Raw genomic sequence first — 27,417 nt, forward strand, 5'->3', positions numbered from 1 at the left:
ATGAGACTGAGTGCGCAATCCACACAAAACCTGACAAGGTGGCAAAAATCCAAGCAGTCTGGAATCATGCCATGCTGCCCAGGAAAAGGATCTGGCATAACTGCCGGATTCTGGCCCTGCCTCCCGCTCCCCACCAACTCCCCACCAGGAACACCTCCTTCCTGCCTCCTCCTCGCTCTCCTCCCTACCCCCGCCAGACCTCTGCATCGGCCAAACATGGCCAATGCAACTTACCCTTCCTCTGGGGCCTGCATCAGAGCAGATGTGCACCAGCCTATCTCCCTGGAAAGTGGTGCAAAAGTGCCTTACAGCACTTTCACAACAGTTTTTGGCCAGCGCAAGGGACTTTTGGGTCGGCCCAAGTGAGAGGCAAGATTGCACCTGAGGAGCACAAGCCTATTCTTGTCTATTCAGACATGTCCCATTATCTTCAGTGGAGCTTACTTTCAGGAAAGTGTGCATAGGATTGCAGCCTTACTTCACAAAAACATGCACAGTATTACATGTTATTGAAGGCCTCTTCCAATGCTGAACATGGAAAGAGTTTCTCCCCATGATTATCACCCTGGAATGCTCCAAGGTGGCACTTTTTGGGAAAAACTCTCATTGCAGTCAGCATTTGAAGAAGCTTTCAGTAACCCACAACCCTGTCATGTTTATTCAGAAGTTATAAACAAACATTGAATGCACAGAGGGTAGGGGATTGAGGTAGCTCGCAAATGTCATTGGTGAGCCAAACAACACAATCCCAGGATCCTTTGTAAGGTCACTCTCCACTGAGAAAACATCTGAAGTGTGTTTGAGCTACTGACAGTTTTAGAGAAGCATCTCATTATTGTAATTACACAGCAAGATTTCAAAGCTCAGCAACTAAAAGTAGTCAGAGTTCTAAAGAAGCTGAATGTGGATTTCTGGATAAGCCTCAAAGTACTTTGTCATGGAAAGTCCAGACATTTCTGGATCTGAATGCCAGCCACTAAGTGGAAATTATAAGGCCCAATGAACAGCTTGATGGTTCTGAGGGAACATAAAGTACAGCAATGCTTAAAATTACATTTTGCTGACTGCTGATCATCAGGAAATTGTAGTAAGTGGCTTTGTGATAGGAATCAGTAGTTTATCTCTTTGACTTGCAGCCCATCAAGCCCCAAGGTCTAGGCAAAGTTATGGTACATTATACACCTTTTGGTTCACTGACCTTTTAGTTAAGAAAAGTGCTAACCTAATTTTCAAATTAATTGAACTAAGTATTTCTCAACATTTGTCCTCCACCATACACATGGTCCACCTATTTGAAGTACTACTGGAAGTAACTCCCAACTGTGTTGGGAGACCAGATGCGACATGGCAAACACCTATAAGAGGCTTGGGGTGGACGGGCTTTTTAAAAAAAGCATGCTTTGGAGTTCTGCCTGCTGAGCCAAACCTCCTACTGCTGTTTGCTGCATCAGTTCCTGATCTCGCTGCTGGGCAGACACCACCTCAACTACACTGGTGGTACCTGTACCACTAGTTGAGAAACACTCCTATACAGTATTCAGTTGTACTCTGGAGCCAACAGCGAACCAGTGAAGGGTTCTATGTCTAATGTAGGCTTAATGTCATTGGACCAGCAAGGAGCTGGGCTGGTGCCTTCTGTGACAACTAAGGGCTCAATCCTATCCAATTTTTTAGTGCTGTTGTAGCTGCAACAATGGGGCATGCGCTGCACCTTGCAGTGGAGGGGCAGTCATGGAAGCCTCCTCAAGGTATGGGAACATGTGTTTCCTTACCTCAGGGCTGCATTAAGGATGCGCCAGTGCTGGAAAGTTGGATAGGTTTGGGCTCTCAAACTTTGAAACAGTCACAGTGCAGCCCAATATAAAAAGTGTTACTGTAGTTTTGACTGAGATCCTGGACAGATAGAAAAGTTTGCAGTTCTTTTCACAAGACAAAGCCACCAGTGCAATCTGGGCTTCCAGATGTAGCAGTGGATCTATAAACAGCTCAGATCTTGAAATCTGGAGGCAGAAACTGATAATTTACACACACACAATTTACCATGCAGCTTCATCTGCACCAGAGCCTATCCAGGGGAAGCTTGGTCATCTATCTGGGCTCTATACATTGCATTCAACTGGTATGATAAAACCACTTTTGAGCTTGTAAATTCCACTGAAAATGAGATGTGCATAAATGAAAACAGACTTTATTTACATAGACTTCCAGAAATGGTCTGGATGCAGACTTACAGCCTATACATATTTATGTATTTGATTTGTAACCCGCCTTTCTCCCTGGAGGGCACCCAAGGTGGCTCCTGTTTAAATGTTTGTGTGCTTCCAATTTCTAGAGTTCTTCAGTTCACCAAAAACAAGGTGTTTTAGACATCTTTTTAAAGAAAGTGCTACTACTGTCTGTCTTTATACTGCGGTCCAATGTGGATTACACATTACAGGAGTTCTGGGAAGCAGGTTTTACCATCCAGGCAACCACATGCTTTTTCAGATGGTGTTTCTATAAGCTCACTGATGGAGTCTACTATTGGGTAGGAAAGATGGTGTGTCAATGTATGTGTGTTTTAGGTGTCCCATGTTCTGAATTGCATGGATGTGTCTGTACTATTGGAGCTGGAAGAATCCTTTGGAAAGAAAAAGAAAAAAAGGCGAATGGGAATAATGAGCCAGGACTGTTTGGCAAGGAGTGCAGCTTGGGGGTGGGGAGAACAAAGTTCCCCCCGCCCCGCACACGCTTCTTCTTCCCCTGATAGTTTGGGCTTTACCTGCAGCTTCCGCTCCTCACCTGTAGAGACTCCTCACCTGTAGGAGGGGGAGAGAGAGAGAGAGAGAGAAAAGGGGCTTCGATCAATACCAAACCAGGAAGTGGAGGAGTCAGCCGAGGAGGGCGAGGGCGCCAAGAAGACCCAGAGTGGGGGGCAGTGGCGGGGGGTTTGCCCGATTCCAGGGCAGAAGCTGCACCCACTCCGTCCAGCCCACCGTGGTCCTCCTTCCCCGATGGCTTCCCCCGGGGACCCTCTGCCTGCAGGTAAAGTCTGCCCGTGGGGCGCTGGGTGTGCAGCCGAGCCTGGTGGGAGAGCTGCTGCTGGTGCTGCCTTTTGTGGCCGGGAGCGGGGGCGGGGGGCCGGGCACACGAGGCGAGGCGGGATCCCGGAGTGGCCAGAGGTGCTGACGGGCGGAGGGCGGACTCAAGGGGTGGACAGCGATCCTCCCACCGCCGGGCTGGGGGGCCACTCTGGCTGCAGCCTTGGAGGGAAGAGGCGGAGGCAGCCATGGCTCCGATCTTGTGCCCCTGCGGCAGCTGCAAAGCTGGGTGGGGGGTCCAGCTCTCCCATCCTCTGCAGGAAATTCTGTCCCCCAAGACTTGGGTGTGTGGAGGGAGGCCAAGGCTGCCTTCCTGGCTCGTCTTTTGTGCATCGAGAGATTGTTGGGGGGGGGGGAAGAGCCTGCCTGGAGTACCTCACCCTTGAGATCTCAAAGGACTTGATGAATCATTCACTCAAGCACTAAATAAATTAAGCCCTGCAGCATCCCTCTGAAGTACTGTGCAAAAGTTGCCTTCTCCTGTAACACTCGCAAATTCTTCTCCCTGTCCTTCAGCAAGAACAAATTTCTACCTGTCCCAACCATAATTTGGCTATAAAAGCTCATAATGAGTAAATGAATGTCGTTGAACACACAATCAGAGCATGGTGGTGACCAGAAAGGTGAAGGATAACAACCATCCCTTTGCTTTTCTAGTCAATTAAAATAGTTTTAAATGCATCACCAAAGGACACAGAGCAGAGTCTGTACTTCCAACAATTCTTTATTGTTGGAGCTGAACAGAGGCACTGCTAAATTCTATCCATGCTTACTCTGAGGTAAGTCCCCTTGATTGCTATAGGATTATTTCCACTGAATTGCATCTTGTTGGTACGTTTACCTGAGAGCAAGACCCAGTGAAGTCATGAGACTTCTGGAGAGTCTGGTTGCAGCAAAAACACCAAATGAAGGTCTTGTAGCACCTTAAAGTTTTACCAATTTATTTTCAGCATAAGCTTTTGTGGATTGCAATCTACTTCATCAGATTGATTGGGCTTATATGTGAGTAAATTTAGATTTGACTGCTCAGCTGCAATCCTGGGCCTACTTCCTTGTACATACTTGTTTGAAACCTGTAGTACTTTTGGAGTGATTTATTGTTTGGGGTATTCGTTGAAAGAAATAGATTGGGAAGCATCTTTTTCAACATCTCAGTGCTAATATAAATTATGTTAATCTATGTGTTCATAAAAAAGTATTTAACTTAGTCAGTGTGGTTTGGTGGTTAGTGCTGGGCTTGGTCCAGGAAGTCCTTGGTTCAAAACCTCTCAGTGATGAAGCTCAGGGAGTAACCTTCAACCAGTCATTCTCAGCCCACCCTAACTAATGAGGGTAAAAGGAGCAGCCAAGTACACCACCTGGAGCTCCTTGAAGGAAGGGCAATGTGTGTATGTGAAAAATAGTGAATAACACAAACCATGAAGTTTAGATGGGTGCAGTGTAAGCTGGAAACCATATACTGCCATGTGTAACAGAATTAGATACAGTACTTTCAGCATTTTTCTGTGATCCTTATCTAGCCATGCTATTAATATGATATGCCATTACTTGACTTTCAGTAGTTTAGATTATTTTAATATGACGAACATGAAATTTTTTTTTTGTCAAGTGAGAGTTGAGTTCCTGGTTCAACTTAAAAATTATAATTCTTGACAACAGTTAGAAGCATCATCGATAATTAGCAGACACCCTAAATCATAATATAAGCAGAAAGCCATGTGTCAAGCTTCCAGTACAATAAATACAACAACAACAACTACAATTAATTGTTAAATTAATTGTTAAATTAATAAATTAATTACAATTAATTTAACAATTACAAATACTTTAAATGAAAAATACTTTCCTGGGCATAAGTCCCACTGAACACAATGGAACTTAATTCTGAGTAGACATGCACACTGTTAGATGCATCAGACTTGGTGTGGTATCTTTTAAAGCCACTGTGCATAGGACTGGACTGTTGGTTTGTCAGTGCTTTTATTTCCCTTGGTAATTAGGTCTGGCCTTGGAACCAGTTCAAGCCATGGACTGAGCGCATGGTCCAATCCTTAGAGTATGGAACTTTCTCAGTTAAGCAGGTGAGGCAATCATCTGTTTGAATGTGCCCCTATGTTAATATCTTCCTGCACCTACAAAGTTAGGACATCAAAGTGTAGGCTCCTAGCTCTCTTCCTGATCTGTTAACTTTGCATGTACCAGGAGATGTTGTCATGGGGAAGCTTTTAAAGAAGTGATAACCCATGTGCATACCCAGTGTAGACATAAGTGTGATAATTCTCAGATGAGAATCAGGGGCTGTACAATGTATGAGACCTTTTGTATGCTTGTACTATACATAAATATATAAGTATTAAATGGTTGCTCAGTGCAGCACTAACTTCAGCCAAGAAATTCCTAGTGCAGTGAGAGCATAGGTGCAGTGGTGTTGCTAGGGGGGTGCAGAGGGTGCAGGCCGCACCGGGTGACACGCACAGAGGGGGTGATGTGCACTGGGGGGGTAACATGCTAAAATTGTGGTGGTTCTGAGTAACCCCAACATATTATATACCGTTGGGTGTGGAATTTTGAGCGGAATGCAATGCAAAACACCAGAGTGAAATATCTCCTTTCTATCAAAAGTTATGGCCAAAAAACTGGAAAACAAAAAAAAGCATGGATCTCTATGGAAAGTGAAAGTGAGCCATATCGCATGTTTACTCATGAGTAGGTGAACTTGCCTTAGTCCGTCGGAAAGGGCAGGCTGAGAGGAATCCAACAACACCAGAAAGGTCCTGATCCAATGAATGCAGCCCCCAAAAACACCTGAGAAGGAAGTTCCTCCCTCCAAGCAGACGAATGTATTGAGCCCTATGGAAAGCTAAACTAAGCCTCATGGTTGCGTTTACTCGCACATAAGCAAACATGCCTTGGCTAGTGGTCAGGCCAGGCAAAGGGGAATATGAAGCCACCGGAATGGTCACAATCTGATGGAACTGGAGTTCAACAAATGCTCCAGACGGCAGCCTCCCCCCCCTAAAAAGGATCAAAACAGAGGCTTCAGCTGATAAGGTGAACTTTTTTGAGACTTGTAAAGCCAGGTGGATCCTGACAGTGATCTGATTTAAACAGAAGTTCTTAAATTGAACTGGGCGCTGGGTAGTGCTGAAAACCTTACTCCACTCCAAAATTTTGGAGGGGGGGTGTTACTGCAGGCAGGCTACAGAGGAAATTCACTTGTTGGAACAGGACTGGCTTCTCCTTATTTAATTATTTGTTTTACTTTAATTATTTATACTGATTTATTTTAATTTGCCTGATGCTGTCATTTCCACCATGACATCACTTCTGGTGGGTCTTGGACAGATTGTCATTCTAAAAAGTGGGTCCCAGTGATAAAAGTTTGAGAACTGCTGCAATAAGGTGTTAGTGAGTTGACACCCTGGGAGGTGTGTGACACCACTAGTTACCAAAATCACTAAAATCACAGTTTGGAGGAATAATACCATCATGTTATATATCAATCAATGTGTAATTTCATGCAGAATGTGTTCTATCTTTGTTCTATCAAAAGGTACAGCCAAAAAACCAGTGGGGGCAGAGTGATGGTACATCACCACGCCTACCACCTCAGGTATTGCCCCACCCACTGCCTGGGGGGTGATGCGCTGGCATCCCGCACCAGGTGACGCGAACCCTAGTGACGCCACTGCACAGGTGGGAGCTTGAGTGGACAGCTGGGTGCCAGTGAGGAGTGAATTGTTGTGCAAAGGAGATTTCTAATTGCATGTCCACCTCTAGAGCAACATCTGTAGCAATAGTGTTCAGGGAAGAGGTTTTAACTGGAGCCACAACTGCCTCCTTTTGGCAGTGAACTGGAATGGAAAGAGCTATTTGCTGTAATGGAAAAGGCCTGACACAGGCACATCTTTTAAACTAGGTTAGATGTGCCTGGGGTTGCTTCTGCCTTAGGTGAAAGGGTAAAATGCTGATCTGTGCTCTTCTAAGGCACTTTGAAGTTGCTTAAAATGCTCCTTTGAGAGAAGGGGGAGGAGGGGAAGGCTAAGGTTTGAGGCCCCCTCCAGGAAAGTTATCTGAGTTTTTTTTTAAATGAGGATTTTTGAGGACTCCAGATGGGTGAACTGGTACATTGACATGCTCTACCTCAGTTCAGTGTTTGAATTCATTCTTACTACATGGTATCCTAAGCTGCAGATAGGACTTCTCAGGAACAACCAGAGAAAGGGACAGAGGGTGGGCCTTAATTGTGAGGGGGCAAGAGAGCTTGAAGCAGGACATCAATAGCAGTGGGCCAAGGAAGACTCCATTAGGCTTGAGAACAGTGAACATGTGATGGAGGGCTCCCGTAAGTACTTATCCTTGCATTCTCCATTCTGAATCCAGTGTGAAAGGTTTTAAAAATCCAATGGGTTGATGGTGCTTGCAAGTGTTTATCTGAGATTTTAGTGCATTTTGGTGCTGTTTCTTAAGTGGTGATATCTAAAACCATAATTTTAGACTTTTTTAATATAATCAACAACTTTATTATTCAAAGCATATGGTTTCAGATAGCATATGATATCAGGGTCAATGAGAAATGTAATTTTTGTTTGTTTTTATACCACCTTTCCTCCAAGAAGCTCAGGGTGGTGTGCATGGTTGCTCCCCAACTTTTGTCCTCATGACAACCCTGTAAGGTAGGTGAGGTTGAGAGAGAGAGAGAGTGACTGGCCCAAAGTCATCCAGGAAGCTTCATGACTGAGTGGGTATTTGAACCTGGATCAGTAAACAAGGACAATACAGGAGGTGAACCATATCCACGGATCCCATATCCGTAGATTCAGTTATTTGTGAATCGGGTGCAGGGCCCACCACCCAGGGCGCGCATCCCATATCCATGGATCCCGTATCAGCAGATTCAATTATTTGTGGATTGGGTCCAGGATCCACCCCCGTCACACACACACACCCCTGTGCACCCCCTCTGGGAATGAGGGGAGCTTTGCTCCCCTCGCCTCTGGAGAGGAGTCTGAGTTTAGCTCAAATAACGCAACTTCTGGCTTCATGGAGAAACCAGAAGTCATGTTTTTAATGCCTTATTAGGCATTTTAAAAAATCACTTCTGGTTTCTCCGTGAAACCAGAGATCACATGTTTTGAGTTATACAAAACAGATGGCCCCTGCTGAGCTTAGATTTCCCTCCAGAAGGAGGGGGCCAGACCACAGGATTGGGCTTTTGCCCGTATCAGTGGTTTCAGGTTTCCATGAGGGGAACCCCCACAGATAAGTGGGCACGCCTGTATTGCACAAATTTATAAGAAACACCAGTTTAGAAATAAAGAAGTGGTTGATGTAAGGAACATTGTAGAGCCCTATCCTATCCAGATTAATATTAATTATTAACAAATTTATTATTTGATTTTGTCTGTTACTGCTTTGTGAACTTTTTTGTTGAAAAGCAGTATATAAATACTGTTAATAATAATTATTATCATTATAATATCCAACTTTTCAGCACTAATGCAGCCGCAGTTGAGGGAAGGGAACAAATGTTCCCTTACTTGAAAAGACCTCTGTGACTGCCCCACCACCACCACAGGTTGCAGCGCATGCCTTGTTGGCTCAGCTACTTCAGTGCTGGAAAGTTGAGTAGGATTGGGCCTATAATCTCTTTCAAAGGCTGCAATCCTTTCCACACTAACCTGAGAATAAATCCAATTGATTATAATGGGAGTTACTTCTAAGTAGATATGCATAGGATTGAGCTCACAGAAATAAAAACAAAAATGACGTTCTCTTGGCCTAAAAATCTCCAGATTTTTTTAATTGAAAGAAAATAGAATACCAATAAGAACAGAATTAGAAAAGATTATTTAATCAAATGACAGAAAATACCAGTTTCAGAACTATAGGGGGCCCACTGTATCCGTGGATTCAGAACCTGTGGATTTCATTATTCATGGGTCCCCAAACTTGTGGGTTGGACTCACATGGACCCACCAGAGGCAAGAGGAGTTGTGTTCCCCTTGCCTCTGAAGGGTGTTCTGCGGGCTGGGGAGGCTGCACACAGCTTCCCTGGCACTCTGAATGCCTTCTAAGACTTCTGGGAAGCCTTAGAGCAGGGGTCTCTAAACTTTTTGGCTGAAAGATTGCATCAAATACCTGGCACAGTGTTGAGGGCCAGAAAAAAAATTAAATATAAAATTTAAATAAATACATTAGTGATGGAAATTGAATGAATGAATTAATTAGTTAATGTATGGGCTCAAATGTCCAGGATTTCCTCAAGCACCAACACAACCAAGAAATAAAGCACACACAAATTGACCCCCATTCCCCCCTCCACAAGCACAACTCTGGTTGTGTTTGGTCAACTGGGCCAGTCTCTCAGGGGATCAGAGGCTGGCCATGGAGACCCCTGTCTTAGAGGGTCACTTCTCGTTTTTCAGAAAAATTTCCTTTGTAGGGCATTGCTAATCAACTTTTGCCTGGATACTTTATCTTTTATTTATTTAAAAATATTTTTTCCCATCTTTCTTGTCAGCAGATAGCCAAGACAATGTACAAAAATAAAAATAGAACAATGAAAAGTAATTTTTAAAATAATTTATATATTTATCATGGTCAGGCAATTTAAAGGAGATTGTGATGACTAAGCTGCCCTTGCTCCTTTTACTTCCCCATTTATTTCCTTTCAAAGAAGTCCCAATGAAAGGCCAATGAAGGAAAAATTTCTCTCACACACTTTGCAGATTGGAACCATTGCCAAAAACGTGTATGGCCAAGCAGACAGATAGTTTTGTAAGTTCATATGGTCCTCTGTAGGTTCACACGGTCCAGCCCATCTGACTGGGCATCCAAGCAGGTCACATGGCAGGTAGGAATGACCAAGTTGTCATAAACTTTCCAATTGGAGAGATCAGTGACACAATCTAAGGTTTCTTAAGACCACCCCCAGGGATGCTTGTGTGTGTTCCAACTTGGCTGTCACAGAGAACTCTTATGTGTGTGGCCAAGTTTTCACCTGCCTCAGTGGGGGTGAGACAGATTTAATATAACCTAAAAGGCTGTGACTCTTACAGCTAGGGACCAGTGAGATGGATGCATTTTATGTTGTTTTATGGTTTGCCTGTAAATGTCTGCTGGTATTTTTTCCTAAGGTCTGCAGTTGGGCATCACAAACACCCCGGCCTTTTCTAAAGCCTGCTTGTTTTGTTTTCTTTTGTCCTTTAGTTATAGAACAATCTTCTAAACCCAGTTTAATAAACTTTTTTTTCTTTTTTCCTACTTATTGCGCTTTGAACTCAGCTAGAGAGCTTTGCCCCCAGTCCTCTTGAATCTTGGTTACATGCCATAGCATGTAACTGGGAAAAAGGCTTCCAAGGATAGTCTGTGTCTGGCTTTGCTCTTGTGGAGTCTACACAAGTTTTGGGCTCTGCAATAAAAGAGTATCGGGGAAAAGGGGGGCCGTTGGCAGCAGGGCTCCCCTCTTGCATCACCCCAACATGACATGTTGAGGAACATAAATTACAGCATTTCTTTCTTTGTTTCCAACAGATCATGCAACTAAAGAGCCAGTAGAAGATACTGACCCTAGCACTTTATCCTCAGAAGAAGTATGCAATTTCCTGAATTTGTTGTAATGTCAGTGTTATAGTTTATTCGATTATTTTAAATGCAGGGTGCCATTTTATAGTTTTGAATATTCACATAGGTAAATAAGTCACTGAATGTTAGACTGAACTTAGACACATCTGGTAATTCACTATGTGACCGTTATTTATTTATTTAGACGGAGTTACGACAATTACTGTATTTCACATATGGGCAACTCACAGTGCAGACAGCGAATAGTCTCAGACCTAACAACATGGTTTGTTGTTTCAAGCATGAGCCATCGAGGCCTTGGGCTTATGCACTCCCCCTTTTAGCGTGGATGTGAGAGGAGGAGATTGAAAGCTTCCTTTCATGGTTTGATACTAAGTGCAGTTGCCCATTTTGTGTGAATTTATGGAACTGTTATTTGTTCAAACTGTCAATTACTTAGAAAACTAGGCTCTCCAATCAGGATCAGATCCTTTTATATACTCATACCAGAGTTTTTTGGGTGATGAAGCCTTTGGACCTGTGTTGCAAGCCATTTGGTGAAATGGTTCTATACCAACTGGATAAACTCAGGGTGGAATCAGAATTTTTGGAACCATGGGGATGTCACTGAAAACAGCAGCAACATGTCAAGTTATTTCCTCTCCCTGTCATAACATGTAATAATATATTATTCAACTCAACTCATCTCCTGACTTTATTATGTTGTACATTTCCTGTCCGCAAATGATATGGAGCAGGAAGTGAGGAGGTGGGGAAAGAGCATAATGAAGTCAGGAAATGGGATAAGCTTCATTAGACGAGATATTCTAGGCAGTGTTTCCCAAACTGTGGGTCGGGACCCACTAGGTGGGTCACGAGCCAATTTCAGGTGGGTCCTCATTCATTTCAATATTTTATTTTTAATATATTAGACTTGATACTACCATAGCATGTGATTGCATTTGGGGAAATGTTACAGACCTGTACTTTTAACAGACTACTATATATACGCTTTTAACAATGAGAGTAAATAGGACTTACTCCTGGGTAAGTATAGGTAGAATTGCAACCTAGGATTGTTAAAAATTTCCCTGCTCGATGATGTCACTTCTGGTCACAACATCACTTCCAGTGGGTCCCGAGAAGATTCTTCTTCTAAAAAGTGGGTCCCGATGCTAAATGTGTGAGAACCACTATTCTAGAGGAATGTTATATTGTGGGGAAATTAAAATGATGGCTTCAGCCATGCTGGCCCTGAGAGAAGTGCTGCTGTTGCCACTGCCTGCTAGGCATGCCAGGGCATACCACGTTGGGAAACCTGAATATTGGAGGGGCCTCACTGGAGGTCGTGTTTGTTCCCTTAGACCTGGAACTGGCCAACCATGGTATGTGGCTCATAACCTGTGTTCATCTTGGTGGCACACAAGTTGTATAGTCCTGATATCTCGGAATGAACTAAGAAATTTGTACAAGGCAAAAAAATAAATAGTTCATCGAAATGTATTTGGTACAATTGTACGAACTGTTGTCTCCCGTTTATTTTGGATAGGCAGAAAAATACCCTGTTCAGGATACAGCACTACCCAAAGGTAAGTGCATAAAATTGTAATGACTTTGTGAGCACAATCCTAACCAACTTTCCAGCACCAAGATAAGGGCAATGCAGCTCTGAGGTAGGAGAACAAACATTCCTTTACCTTGAGGAGGCCTCTATGACTGCCACCCAACTGCAAGATGCAGCACATACCCCAGTGGCACATTTATGCCATTGCTGGAACGTTGGTTAGGATTTGGGCCTCTATGTGTAATTTTCACACTTAAACCATGTAATAACAATAAGAATTTCACTTGATATTGATAGCATACATTTAAGGACATAAGAAGAGCCCCGCTGAATCAGGCCATAGGCCCATCTAGTCCAGCTTCCTGTATCTCATAGTGGCCCACCAAATGCCCCAGGGAGCACACAAGACAGCAAGAGACCTGCATCCTGGTGCCCTCCCTTGCATCTGGCATTCTGACAGTCCATTTCTAAAATCAGGATTGCACATACACATCATGGCTTGTAACCCGTAATGGATTTTTCCTCCAGAAACTTGTCCAATCCCTTCTAGGCCAGATGCCATCACCACATGCTGTGGCAAGGAGTTCCACAGACCAATTATTTATTATTATTATTTCTATATGGTACTATTTCTGTATTTCTATTTATTATTCTGTATGGTATTATTTCTGTATTTCAATTTATTAATAGTGAGTGGTGACTCATTCATTACATTCCTTCTTCACAGAGTTTGACTTTCTGTTCTGATTTTTATTGAGCAAGGCTGATGTTGTGACTCCAAGCAGTCACTTCTCAAGCATGTGGATCTTTAGGCAAGTCATCAATTGTTATGCTGAAGATTTTGCACAGCTGTGTATGGCTTCTTTTCCTGCCTGCCCTGGTGCACAGCTTGAATTGTCATAATCTAGTGAAACTTTGTAAAAGTCATGTGTTTATTTCAAGATGACTGAACATGACTAAGATTTCAGAATTTTTGTCTTTTAGATGAAGAGTACCAAACAGAGAAAGTGACCTTGGCAATAGCATCCATTAACATTAGGAGCCTGACATTGGATACGGGTCTCATTCAACAGGTAAAGAAAACACTGCAAAGCTGTCATGTTCAAAGACACACTGAGATATAAATTTTAGATATTTGCATACCTGACCATGTTTAGTGCAGTAGTTCTCAAACTCCCAGGGAGGTTGAGAACTGCTGTAAGTCCTTGCAGGGAACGGGGAAGGTAGTGGGGGTAGGAGGAAGGCAGCACGCAATTCCTGGGGGTGTGGGGAGCCCTGCGCATCCTTCTCCAGGGCTCCCTGAGCTTTAGAAATTGAAACTGGAGTGATCGCGCCCCACTTCCCATTTTCGATTGCAAAATTTTCTGAAGGTTGGGGATCCCTGCAGAGGGTTGTGCAAGGCTCCCCGCACCCCCAGGTGGCTGCTGCAGGGACTGGTAAGTACATGCAAGCCGCTGTGCCCCCATTAGCAATGTGATGCTGGGGATCACGTTGCTGCCTTCCCCCCATCCCTTAAGGGGTAGAGTCCAGAGCCCTCAGGCTGGGTCATCAAGATACCCCAGTTTGAGAACCATTGGTTTAGTGTTAGTTAATTCTATAGCCTCACTGAAAGAAAAAGGCAGAGTTCCATGTGTACAGTTCCCAAGAGCTATGAAGTATTCGCAGCCCATATTTACATTAGAAGATACTATAAGGCAATGGCTCCCAATCTTTTTTCACTTGCGTGCCTCTTGGCAGCCCATTTCCATAATTTGTACCCTTCATATTAGCAAAGTGTTTGTAATTAAAATGATGATAAAAACTACTGTATCTAGACAAGACCTGAAAGAATTCAATCATTGAACGTTGGTCACTGAACTGACTGAGGTGCCCACTTGTATATACACCAGTACTGATGGAACAGAATTTGAAAGTTTGCAAAGTGGAGGAGAGTGAGTGCTGAGCCTGAGTGAGTGCTGAGTCAGTTGGGAACCACTGCTATAAGGCATAGAGGACAAATTCTGTCAAGAGCTATTAACTGCTTCCCATTCGGAGTGAACCTACTCTTGCAGCTTTCAGAAGCAACCTCTATCTCCCACTGTGAAGAAATGAGTTCTTAAATACTCTTTTGTCATACGTGGTTTAGTCATGTGTTAGCAGACCTACTTTAGTTAAAGTGAGTCACCCGGGTGAACAGCTGATCTCCAGAAGCATCATGTGAATGGGTGTGGACATCATGTGGGTAAGGCTAGATAAGGGACAGAAAAATGGGCAAGTTTTGCAGTGAACTGTTTTGGCCTAGAAAATGATTTCAACTTTTTTGACTTTGGCTTTAATCCTTCAGTCAAGTGAGGAGAGAGATTCCTTGTAAAATGGCTCACATGTGTGGTCCTTTACTACACAGCTAGAAAATCAGGAGGGAGACCTTTAGGAAGGGAAACTTCTTGATCAAGCTTTGTTTTAAATCCAGTATTAACTGGATTCTGTTTCTTTTTTTAAAAAAAGTCTTTTAAAAGTAGTGAAACATATTCACCATACAAATGTTTTATTATATTTAGGTTTGCAGAAGCCATGTTTTGCCCTTAGGGTATACTGGTTTTCCTCCTCTTCCATCACATGCAAGACAAATTTGTAGTTTTGTCTGGTCTTGCCATTTATTAATAGGCAATAAAAGAGTCTTGTTAAATGACAATATTTTATGGCTAGTCACATTACTTTTACAGGGTAAATGTACATTGGATAGTGGTGCCCCAGAATGGACATAACTATGTCTGTAAAGCTGATGTTATAGAAGTAACGTGAAAGAAAAAAATCTATATAATATATAATTTAATGGATGCCTGACCAGCATGGAGCACAGGTATTGAAAACCCATAGGGAGTAGGAGTTTCTGGCATGCCTCAAAAGGTGCAGGAATGTGGCAGGCTCACTCTCCTGCCTGTCACTCCAGCATTTCTAAAGTGCCCTCTCATACTTTAGATTTGTGACACTCTAGCCGCAAAAGGCTGGCCACCACTAGTTTATTTAGTTAGTGTGCAAATTTAATATAATAATGTGAAACTAAGGGCCCTAGTTCTGATTTTAAAAATTGTATAATGCTGGAAAAAAAGAAGCTCCATGAGGGTATTGCCTCTTGTCTTTGACAGAGGCATAACCAGTTCTCTGTTTAGCATGTAATATTGAGGTTTTAGATATATACCAGATTCAAGAATAACACTGCCAAATGAAAAAGTATCGTGGAAGAACTGAGTGGTGAGTGCTGAATATAATTGTATCATGTCAGCGAAAGTGTGGAGGATTCTGGCCCCCCTCACCTCCCCAATTCTGAGGACAGATTAGACATTGTGTGTATAGTTACCGTGGCCATATCACATAAATTATCTATGTAGCTTATTTGGAATGAATTTTCTAATGAAGTTAAGTGTAGGTGGGTATGGGTGTCTGGTTGCAACGTATTGTATAACTGCATAGTTTACCTGTATTTGCATGCACAGCTTATGATCTGCTCCAGAGTGTTCTGTGATACTCTTGGGTGAATGACGCTATACAAAAGCCAACTGTACTTTATTGCAAATATCTAAAGGGAAAACCCCTCCTGCTTTCATCTTTAAAGCTGCAATAAAAGAAAAAAAAAGTGCTTCATCTGGGCTTGCAGCCTCTTGGTAACAACATAAGCAGCTGCTGTTGATTTTTCAAATCTCTCTCCTTCACCACAGTCAGGAATTAGGTGTCTTCCTTTTGTCCTAGCATTACTCCTGAGAATCTGTTCTTGCTGCAGTATTGTCCAAAAGGTTTACACTGTTGCACAAAATATTCACACTCCTCTCAATCTTCCTCTTATTGGTAGAAAATTAGCAAGCTAAATAGTTTGTTCAGATTCAGTTATTATAGACTGATAAATTAAAATGCCTATCCTTTTCTTTGAACATGCTTTTAATGGAAGATTACTTTGTTTGTAGCCAGAAGAAGACGATGGTAGCCAAAGTAGTACTGGTGAATCTCCTACAGGTAATGCATTGCCTATAACCAAATGTATGTATTTAGACTGCATTCTTTGTTAAAATGATGTTGAGAACTGCCAGTGGATAAAGGGATGTCTCTTTTGTATGTTGTCACAAGAGGTCCTTTTATTTAACATAAATAAATAACGTGTTCTGATATAGCACATTTCCTTGGAATACACAACAATATGTTTGGCGGTCATGGTATGACATTGAATTTGTCTGCATTACCCATTTGAGCAAATCCACTACTAGGAAGCCAGGATCTGCTCCTGAAATTGTTCCTGGGGGATGTTATAAAAATATCCCGTTTCTGACAAATGTGTAACTGTGAAAGACTCTTATCTGAGGTAGTGACTCAAGACCATCTTTTTCTCCTCCTGCTCCTGGGATTCAAAAAGAACGGGGAGTGAAGTGGAAGTGGAAGTATGGAAAAGAGGAATGTGGTGGGCTTGAGCATTAGAGACTCTTCTCTTCCTTTCATCCCCCGCCCTCACTCCCCCCCCCCCCCGGGCAGGTGCAGGAGAAACGTGGCCTCTGCTAATCTGGGGCCTGAGGCAATTGCTTCAGTCAGCCTGGCCTTGCTTGTCTGAAATTTTCATATATATCCATATGCTTTCTATGCTCTTTATGCAGTGTGCAAGAACATGCCTTAAATTGAACCAGACCATTGGTATATCTGGGTCAGTATTATTTATCCTGACTGGTGGTGGTTCTTAGGGTTCCAGATAGGAGTCTTTCCCAACCCTACTTGGAGTGATCAATGATTTAACCCAGTATTTTCTGTGTGCAAAGCATGTGCATGGCCTGAAATACCAAAATAATTGCGTGTATGTCTATTTATTTCAAAAATAGCACATGCAACACATTATTCTTCAGCATTGCAAACATTGTGATTTATGTGCCAGAAAACAAAGCAGTAACAACCTACTATAACTTTGATTCTAGATCTGAAAAAACCATGCACAGAGAATGGCACCTGCTCCTTATGTATGTCTCACCAACCAACCATCAGTGACATACTTAATGATGAGGACTTGTTGTATATGATGAGGATAAAATTAGACCCGTCTCATCCTACAGTGAAAAACTGGAGAAACTTTGCAAGCAAATGGGGAATGACCTATGATGAATTATGTTTTTTGGAACAAAGGCAACAGAGTCCAACCCTGGAATTTTTGCTACGGAATAGTGACAGAACTGTGGAGCAACTTATTGATCTATGCAAATTATATCAAAGAGTTGATGTTGAGAAAATGCTGCTGAAGTGGGTGGAGAAAGAATGGCCAAAGAGAGGGCATGGAACCTATCAAAGTAACTTCTAATGAGAAAAAAGTCTAGTCAATATTTTTTCTATGATGGAAAATAAGGGAGTAGCAGGTCTTTGTTGACTTTACCACTGGTATGTGTAGAGCTTTGCTAGGAAAATGAAACCATGGGCTCATATTTTTACAACATAAACTGTTTAATATATCTGTATACCCTGCCTTTATAGTGACAAGGGTGATCTTTATATATGAATTGTTGAATGTGTTTTACAGGTACCTTCAATCTGTTGTTTACTGCTCATAGATTTTTCCAAGCAGAAACAGAAGAATTAAAGTCACAGAATGCTATTTAGGCTGACCACACAAACTATTACTTCTGTTTAACAAAACTTAATGCTTTTTAATTCCTATATTTTTTTCACCAAGAGAGGAGGAGGAGGACACAGGAATCTGGACTCATCTTTCAAGAACAGTACAGATTTGTACTCATGAACTGTTTGCTTTAACCAGTTATAACACGGCAGGGCCTCGCTCATGCCCTCCCAGGATGTCTCTGATCACTAGGGAGAAGAAAGTGGGACAGAAAAGAATTTTCATTGGAGCTGTTAATTCTAATGGGAAGATATTTTTGTATGTAAAGATAGTGTGAACAGTGCAGAAGTAAGGTATGAGCGTCTGAATAACCAGTACAAGAGCATCTGATGCCCCTTGCATTTGTTCATATTATACAGCTTTAGTTTTAGTGCTGCAGTTCTAAGTTTTAGATTTAGTGGTTGACACAGAAATTCTGTCAGCTTCATTCAGCTGTTGTTTTTGAAAGCTGTAATAGGCAAATACGTTCCTTGACTTAAGGATGGTTTTTTCCTCCTGTTGCCTTCTGACTATCAAATGTCATTCACATCTTTCAAGCTCTGACATGCTTAATAAAAATGAACCCTGTTCTTCTATATTTGGAACAATGCAGTTTGGGTTTGTTAAATATTCAGAGACTGCTTTGAAAAACCAATTTCAAAAGTATTATAAACAAGATAGACAATAATTTGTGTTGCACCTTTAGGGCGCATAAGTCTGTACTGTAGATGCAAGAAATCAAATATTTAATTTACAAAGAATTTTCAAGACCCAGCAGTACCTGATTGTTTCAGATACTGTACTCAACTTTGCCATGTCTGTCTGGTTTAGATCTTTTAGCTGCTTTGAATTAAAGTGGTTAGATCACAAAACGTGGATGATATATTAAAATATTTTAGGAGTGATTATGTTAATTGGAATTGCTCTTTCCCTGTAGCAATTAGAAGATATGTTCTAACATGTTTTCAGAGACAGTTTGAGAACTAGTCTTAGAGCAGGCTGTTACAAAGCACTTAACTTGACAATGTTTTAATCACAATTTTAAGTGATCTATTAATAATCTTAAAATACTATTGAAATATAATCAGTAGAGTCACATGGCTAGATTATTAATTGGTTTATGTAGCAAGACATAATGTCAGGCACAATGCCAATTTAGAGTTAAAAGTCAGACACTATTTTGCATTGCAGATCACTACAGATTCAAATGGCAACAAGGTAAGTAGAAAATAAAAAAGAAATGACATGTTGCATTCTATGAATTGGAGCAGAACTAATGAGCAACCATAGTTTAAAGACCTGTATTTTCAAAAATATTGACTTGGAAGTAAGTCCTATCAAATTCAGTGGGATTTACTTTCAAGTAAATATGTACGGAATTGCAACCAAAGGCTGCAGTTCTAAGCATGTTGCCTGAAAGGAAATAATATTAAAATTCAATGGGATTTATTTCCAATTAAAAAATGCTGAAGAATGCAAGCCAATCCTATACACCCTTACTTGGGAGTAAGTCCTAACAATTCAGTGGGGTTTACTTCTGAATAGACCTAGACTTGCTCTGTTGAGTGGAAGAAACAAACTGAAAATCACTCAAAGGAGGAAGTGATAGGAGCTCTTTGAACCATAACTTAACTGTTGAGCTCAACTTCCAGGTTATTCTGCTAGCAGAGGTTATTGTGATGCAAACATTAATATCTGTAGCACTTTGCACAGATCAGGCAGTAAAGCTCGACAATTCATTGAAACCTAAACCAGAGACTTCTTATTCCTATCTCTGTACCTATTACTAGCTTGAAAATAATTTGCTGAATTTTTAAAAACAATGTGGTGCCACATTGATGTTTCCTTCCTATAAAACTTTTGTGATCACAAGGTCTGTTCTGTATGTATCCTCAATCTCTTGCATCTTCGTTATATACAGGTGTGCATCACTTAACAATGGGATACATTCTCTGATCCCCGTTGTTATGCAATTAGGTTCTTAAGTGAATATTCAGCCCAATCTAGTGCCTTTGTTGTGTAAACAGACAGTCCCTGCCAGGCACTAGCTGGCTGCACAGACTACTGGAGATAGATTGCCTCTTCTTTGCATTAAGAGTCTCTTTGTTGTGCTTTGATCACCACTGTATATGTGGTCCATCATTAAGTGGATGGTTGTTAAGCGACACATGCCTGTACTTTGGTATATTGTTGTATGCAATGTTAGTAAGAAACAAATTCTGATTTTTAAAAATTAGATTTTTTTAGTGCATTCTATTTCTATTTTGAACTATCGTTACCATTATTTAAGACAATTATTGTAATCATTAAAAAAGACTCTACAAATTGAAATGTGTAAAACCTATTCTACAGCCTTAATTGAGTGCACACTGGGACTAAAATGAAGCTATGGTCCATTGCCCTTTATACACATCTTCTGGTATGGGCTTTGAAAAAGATTCAATAGAGCATAGAAGTCTTTTCCACCCCACTGGTGACAACAGAGAAGTGTCTCTGCATTCATGAATAAGCTCTGTTGTACTATAGCTAGAGGTGTTTGTTTCCAGTGAGTAAGACAGGATTACAGCCCAAGTCTTACTGAACATAATGGGCTTACTTCTGAGTAAAATAAATAATGCCATTTCAAACATTTCTAATTATGGCAAATGTCTTCAGATGTAAATGGTATCCAGTAAATGGCATGCCATGTTCTGTTGTACCATATTTATTGAGATCACAATCCTTTTCCTTATAAGAGAAAAGAGGTCATACAGACATGTGTGGCTGTAAAATGTATCATTACAACACTGATCAGGACTTCTCATTGACTATGGCCCAAATCCTAACCCACTTTCCAGCACTGGCATAGCGGTGCCAAAGGGACGTGTGCTGCATCCAGAGGCCTTCTCAAAATAAGGGAATGTTTGTTTCCTTACCTAGGAGCTGCATTGCCCTTAAGTCGGGGCTGGAAAGTAGGTTAGGACTGCACCCTACATTGGTTTCCAGCTTTTCAACCTTTTTTTTTCATGAGTACCACTTTCACAACTACCACTTTTGTGAGTATCATTGTTTTCACAGAGAAATGTTGCATGTGAAAACGGGCAACTCGCAACACAGTTGGTCCTACAGTGAGGGACTTCACCAGTTTCTGCAGTCAACTGGTTCCATCTCCACTTTCTCTCCTTGCTCAGTCTGTATCTCTTCTGAAGGAGCGGGATCTAAGTTGCCACACAGCTGCACTTTACTGCCATAATGCTGCCCTCCAGGCATTATCACTTCTGGTGGAGTCAGGCAAGGCAGAGCAGTGCCACAATTCCTGCAACAGTGACAGCCCCTTCATTCACTTGTAGATAATCTACATGGCCAAATCCTATGCTGTAAGCATACCACCAGTGGCACTTGTACTACTGGCTGAAAGCACTGGTTTGCTTAGCTTCAGGTATACGTGTATAAGTGACTTTTTTTTTTTGACATTACAGTCATATCTCATATCCTGTAAAACTATCCTTACAGTGGAGGGAGCAATCTCTCCATAAGGTACAGTCATGTTTGCGGATATACAAAATGAGCAAAGGTTTCTAACTTTTGGTAATGCACATTTTTCTGTAGTCAGCCAAGCAATACACGTTTTAGGCTCCTGAGTAGTAACATACACAGTATTAACATACCCTGTCATCTGTTCACTACCTAAGGCACATGCCAAAATGTTTAATTCAGGACTATTTCAAAAATACATGTGAGAAATCTGCCTGTAGTTACTTGTACATGTAATACTTACCCCAGGTTAGCTTAAATCTGCTTTAAATTATTACAGGACTTTCTGAGTGAGTGGACACAGTGTCCAAAGAATGATCCTTCTGGACTCTGGGTCCAATCCTATCCAATATTCCAGCACTGGTGCAGCCGCAATGCAGCCCTGAGGTAAGGGAACAAATGTTCCCATACCTTGAGGATGCCTCTGTGACTTCCTCCCCACCACAGGGTGCAGTACACACCCCATTGTCACCCCATTTCCAGCACAGGAAAATTGGATAGGACTGGGCCCTCTGTCCTTTAAAGACTGAATTGAAATTACTCCTGGTAAGGAAGGGAAGCATGTTTGGGACAGGCTGGGATGTCACTGAGGGCCAAGGCAGGAAGTAGAAATCATCTTGCATGATCCCTACAGGTGATACTACTGACGTTTTCCCTCAATCTGCTGACCTGTGCATATAAAACACCACAGCCATTATGGCAAGATGAAGTGCTGGCTACCAAATGCTAACCTATTTCTTTTCCTTGGCCTAGCCGGCTCCTTGTCTGGGGTTAATTTGAGATGAGGTTCTTTACAAAAACTCTGCTGGGAGGCCTATTTTTGTCCCTAACAAACAGTTATAATTAGGTAGTTGGCATTGTTCCTCTGACACAATCCAGCAAAACATGACCTGCTTATCTAAATGTGAAGTACTTCAATGCATGCACGATGAGATCCAAGTATCTTTCTTATATTGCATCCTGTTTTATAAATGCAACATGCTTTAACTACTGTACATACATTTGTAGTTTATTGTGTTGCATTCTTATTGAATCAGTACAATTGGAGATACAAGGTGGGTTGAATTCAAAGACTAGTTGTCACTAATAGCACAGTCTAGGCATGTCTACTCAGAAGTCCCACTGAGTTCCATGGCACTTTCTCCCAAGTAAGTGTATATAGAATTTCAGCTTATGTCCCCACTGTGCCCCAGCCTGAGTCACTAACTTACCTCATTTTCAGTACTTTGCTTTGTCATGATGGATTTCCTTTGGATGCAACTGTTTTATTGGTTCGGTTTGTTCCCCTGAATACTGAGAAATAAGGGTACATCTGCTATTCTAAAAAGAAGGAAATATTTTCATTATCAAACCTAGACACAGAGCTAGAGCATATAAGAGAAAAAGGCTACGTTCCAAAACCAATTTGAGATGAAGGGAATAGGAAAATTTCCTTCATCTTCCACAAGATTTATACTTCGGCAAATCACTCCCATGACTAAAAATGTACAGAGTTAACTCCTGAATCAGACACAAATATGACAGGCCACTTCTGGATTTCCACACTAGCTGAATCTGTCACGCTAGTGGATAAATAATTTCTTCCTTTCTTCCATGTTTTGTCCCATGAGCAATTTTAAGTGGCAAAATTGCAGCCAAGGAAGTGGCATGACTACAACATTTTCGAAATGCTTCCACCGAACTGCTTGCTACTCAAAGTGTACTGAGGAATCAGAATGACTGATGGGGACTTAAAAGTAGGTCTTCAGCTCCTCCTATCCACTATAATCCAAAGCCACAAACCTTGTGGTAAATGAGTGACTTGATCGTAAACATGTCCCTCTGCAATAAAACAAAATAGCCTTTCCAGCCTAAGCCTGTTTATTTTATTAATTTATTTAGATTTGTAGTATGTAGAGCTTGAGGCTCCTGGGGCATCTAGAAAATAAATCAAAATGAAAAATATTACAATAGAAAAGGGGTGTGTTTGTGTGTGTGTGTGTGGGGGGGGGTGTTTATGCCTCACTGGGTTTCTCCTCACAGGGCAATTGGTAGTTCTGTGGTCACTGTGAGGGGCCTAGTTGGCCTGAAAGGTACCAGCATGTGGAGGTGGTGATGTTGCTGATTTTTCCTTCTTTTGCATATTCATCTCTGTATGAGATTTAATTAAAATTAGTTTTTCTCTTTATGTAAGGCTATCTTTAAATAGGGTTGCCATCCCTGTTTCTTGTGTTAAGAGTAAACCACACAGAACACAGTGCAACTTACTTCAAAACAAACATCCACAGGATTGGGCTGTAAGTTTCAGAATGAAGAATACTGACCCCATCTACTGATGGACTCTAGTATTGCAGTCATAAAATCAGTGTTGGAAGCAACCTATAAGTTCATTGAGTCCAACCTTGTGCCAATGCAGGCCGTCTGCATCTACAACTCCCTCAACAGATGGCTGTCCAGTCTCTGTTTCCAAGGCAGACTTAACATAAGAAAATTCTTCCTTGTGTTCAATCAAAATCTCCCTTGCTGTAATTTAAACCCATTTGTCTTTAGATCAGCGATTTGCAATCTTTTTCACCTCACGGCACACTGACAAGGCACTAAAATGCTCAAGGAACACCATCAGGTTTTTGACAACTGTCATGGCACACCATGCTGCCAGTGGGGAAGGGGCTCACATCCCACATTGGCCCTACTAATAAATGACCTTTCCCCAAATTCCTATGGCATACCTGTGGATCATTCACAGCACACCAGTGTGCCATGGCACAGTGGTTGAAAATGGTTGGTCTAGATCCTACCCTCCAGAGCAACTGAGAACAAATCTGTTCTTTTACGCATTCGCCCCATCATAACAGCCCCTCAGATATTTGTAGATACAGTAGTTACCATATCATTTCTTAAAATTCAGGGGTCTCAATGCGTGGATGAGACGGTGGTGTAGGGAGGAGGGGTTTAGATTCGTTAGGCACTGGGGAACGTTTTGGGACAAGCGGGGCCTGTACAAGAGGGATGGGCTCCATTTGAACCAGAATGGAACAGACTGCTGACGCATAACATTAAAAAGGTGGCAGAGCAGCTTTTAAACTGATCCCTGGGGGAAGGCCGACAGGAGCCGAGGGGCATCCGGTTCGGGACTCCTCATCCCTATGGGATGAGGATGAGGAGGTTAGAGAACAACAAGACAAAGGCAGAGTAGGAGAAGAAATTGGGAAAGGTAGGGTGATGGGATGTGATAGACGGTTTGGCACAATGAGAGGATGCGGGGACAAAGGAGCGAATAAGCAGCGCATCCTGGGGCATTCCGTGTATAAATGCTTTTATGCGAATGCCCGAAGTCTACGAGCAAAGGTGGGAGAACTGGAATGTCTGGTGACAAGGGAAAATATTGACATAGTGGGCATAACGGAAACCTGGTGGAATGCGGAGAATCAGTGGGATACCGCAGTCCCGGGCTATAAACTCTACAGGAGGGACAGGCAGGGGCGTGTTGGAGGTGGGGTGGCCCTTTATGTTAAGGAAGGGATAGAATCCAGCAAAGTAGAGATTGAAGGTGGGTCCGACTCCACCGTAGAATCTCTGTGGGTTAAATTACCAGGCTTGTGCAGCGATGTAATACTGGGGGCGTGCTATCGTCCTCCAGACCAGAAATTGGATGGGGACCTTGAAATGAGGAAACAGATCAGGGAGGTGACAAAGAGGGACAGGGTTGTAATCATGGGGGACTTCAATTATCCTCATATTGACTGGGTCAATTTGTGTTCTGGTCACGATAAGGAAACCGGATTTCTTGACGTGCTAAATGACTGTGGCTTAGATCAGCTAGTCACGGAGCCCACCAGAGGACAGGTGACTCTGGATTTAATATTGTGCGGTACGCAGGACCTGGTTAGAGATGTAAACGTTACTGAGCCATTGGGGAACAGTGATCATGCTGCGATCCGTTTTGACGTGCACGTTGGGGGAAGAATACCAGGCAAATCTCTAACAAAAACCCTTGACTTCCGACGGGCGGACTTCCCTCAAATGAGGAGGCTGGTTAGAAGGAGGTTGAAAGGGAGGGTAAAAAGAGTCCAATCTCTCCAGAGTGCATGGAGGCTGCTTAAAACAACAGTAATAGAGGCCCAGCAGAGGTGTATACCGCAAAGAAAGAAGGGTTCCACTAAATCCAGGAGGGTGCCTGCATGGCTAACCAGCCAAGTTAGAGAGGCTGTGAAGGGCAAGGAAGCTTCCTTCCGTAAATGGAAGTCTTGCCCTAATGAGGAGAATAAAAAGGAAACTGTGGCAAAAGAAATGTAAGAAGGTGATACTGGAGGCCAAGCGAGACTACGAGGAACGCATGGCCAGCAACATTAAGGGGAATAATAAAAGCTTCTTCAAATATGTTAGAAGCAGGAAACCCGCCAGAGAAGCGGTTGGCCCTCTGGATGGTGAGGGAGGGAAAGGGGAGATAAAAGGAGACTTAGAGATGGCAGAGAAATTAAATGAGTTCTTTGCATCTGTCTTCACGGCAGAAGACCTCGGGCAGATACCGCTGCCCGAACGGCCCCTCCTGACCAAGGAGTTAAGTCAGATAGAGGTTAAAAGAGAAGATGTTTCAGACCTCATTGATAAATTAAAGATCAATAAGTCACCGGGCCCTGATGGCATCCACCCAAGGGTTATTAAGGAATTGAAGAATGAAGTTGCAGATCTCTTGACTAAGGTATGCAACTTGTCCCTCAAAACAGCCATGGTGCCAGAAGATTGGAGGATAGCAAATGTCATGCCTATTTTTAAAAAGGGAAAGAGGGGGGACCCGGGAAACTATAGGCCGGTCAGCCTAACTATAGGCCGGTCAGCCTAACATCCATACCGGGTAAGATGGTGGAATGCCTCATCAAAGATAGGATCTCAAAACACATAGACGAACAGGCCTTGCTGAGGGAGAGTCAGCATGGCTTCTGTAAGGGTAAGTCTTGCCTCACCAACCTTATAGAATTCTTTGAAAAGGTCAACAGGCATGCGGATGCGGGAGAACCCGTGGACATTATATATCTGGACTTTCAGAAGGCGTTTGACACGGTCCCTCACCAAAGGCTACTGAAAAAACTCCACAGTCAGGGAATTAGAGGACACGTCCTCTCGTGGATTGAGAACTGGTTGGAGGGTGTGTCAATGGGCAATTTTCACAATGGAGAGAGGTGAAAAGTGGTGTGCCCCAAGGATCTGTCCTGGGACCGGTGCTTTTCAACCTCTTCATAAATGACCTGGAGACAGGGTTGAGCAGTGAAGTGGCTAAGTTTGCAGACGACACCAAACTTTTCCGAGTGGTAAAGACCAGAAGTGATTGTGAGGAGCTCCAGAAGGATCTCTCCAGACTGGCAGAATGGGCAGCAAAATGGCAGATGTGCTTCAATGTCAGTAAGTGTAAAGTCATGCACATTGGGGCAAAAAATCAAAACTTTAGATATAGGCTGATGGGTTCTGAGCTGTCTGTGACAGATCAGGAGAGAGATCTTGGGGTGGTGGTGGACAGGTCGATGAAAGTGTTGACCCAATGTGCGGCGGCAGTGAAGAAGGCCAATTCTATGCATGGGATCATTAGGAAGGGTATTGAGAACAAAAGGCTAGTATTATAATGCCATTGTACAAATTGATGGTAAGGCCACACCTGGAGTATTGTGTCCAGTTCTGGTCGCCGCATCTCAAAAAAGACATAGTGGAAATGGAAAAGGTGCAAAAGAGAGCGACTAAGATGATTATGGGGCTGGGGCACCTTCCTTATGAGGAAAGGCTACGGCGTTTGGGCCTCTTCAGCCTAGAAAAGAGACACCTGAGGGGGTACATGATTGAGACATACAAAATTATGCAGGGAATGGACAGAGTGGATAGGGAGATGCTCTTTACACTCTCACATAACACCAGAACCAGGGGACATCCACTAAAATTGAGTGTTGGGTGGGTTAGGACAGACAAAAGAAAATATGTCTTTACTCAGCGTGTGGTCGGTCTGTGGAACTCCTTGCCACAGGATGTGGTGCTGGCGTCTAGCCTAGACGCCTTTAAAAGGGGATTGGACAAATTTCTGGAGGAAAAATCCATTATGGGGTACAAGCCATGATGTGTATGCGCAACCT

General features: G+C 42.5%; 1 protein-coding gene across 1 annotated transcript; it reads left to right on the forward strand.

The window, feature by feature from the left end:
- Positions 1–2,993: 2,993 nt before the first annotated feature.
- EDARADD (EDAR associated via death domain) lies at positions 2,994–17,515 on the forward strand. The gene is made up of 6 exons (XM_066611461.1): positions 2,994–3,024; positions 10,617–10,675; positions 12,196–12,235; positions 13,195–13,283; positions 16,149–16,197; positions 17,139–17,515. The coding sequence occupies exons 1-6, from the start codon at positions 2,994–2,996 to the stop codon at positions 17,513–17,515; spliced, it is 645 nt and encodes a 214-aa protein (XP_066467558.1).
- The last annotated feature ends 9,902 nt before the right edge of the window (positions 17,516–27,417 follow it).

The sequence above is a fragment of the Tiliqua scincoides genome, chromosome 1 (assembly GCF_035046505.1).
Source record: "Tiliqua scincoides isolate rTilSci1 chromosome 1, rTilSci1.hap2, whole genome shotgun sequence".
Taxonomy (NCBI): domain Eukaryota; kingdom Metazoa; phylum Chordata; class Lepidosauria; order Squamata; family Scincidae; genus Tiliqua; species Tiliqua scincoides.

Bases quoted from the DNA above. Each gene is read 5' to 3' on its own strand.
- EDARADD (XM_066611461.1), top strand. From the start codon at position 2,994: ATGGCTTCCCCCGGGGACCCTCTGCCTGCAG. The intron at 3,025-10,616 runs GTAAAGTCTGCC...TGTTTCCAACAG, and splicing joins CGGGGACCCTCTGCCTGCAG to ATCATGCAACTAAAGAGCCA. The intron at 16,198-17,138 runs GTAATGCATTGC...CTTTGATTCTAG, and splicing joins TACTGGTGAATCTCCTACAG to ATCTGAAAAAACCATGCACA.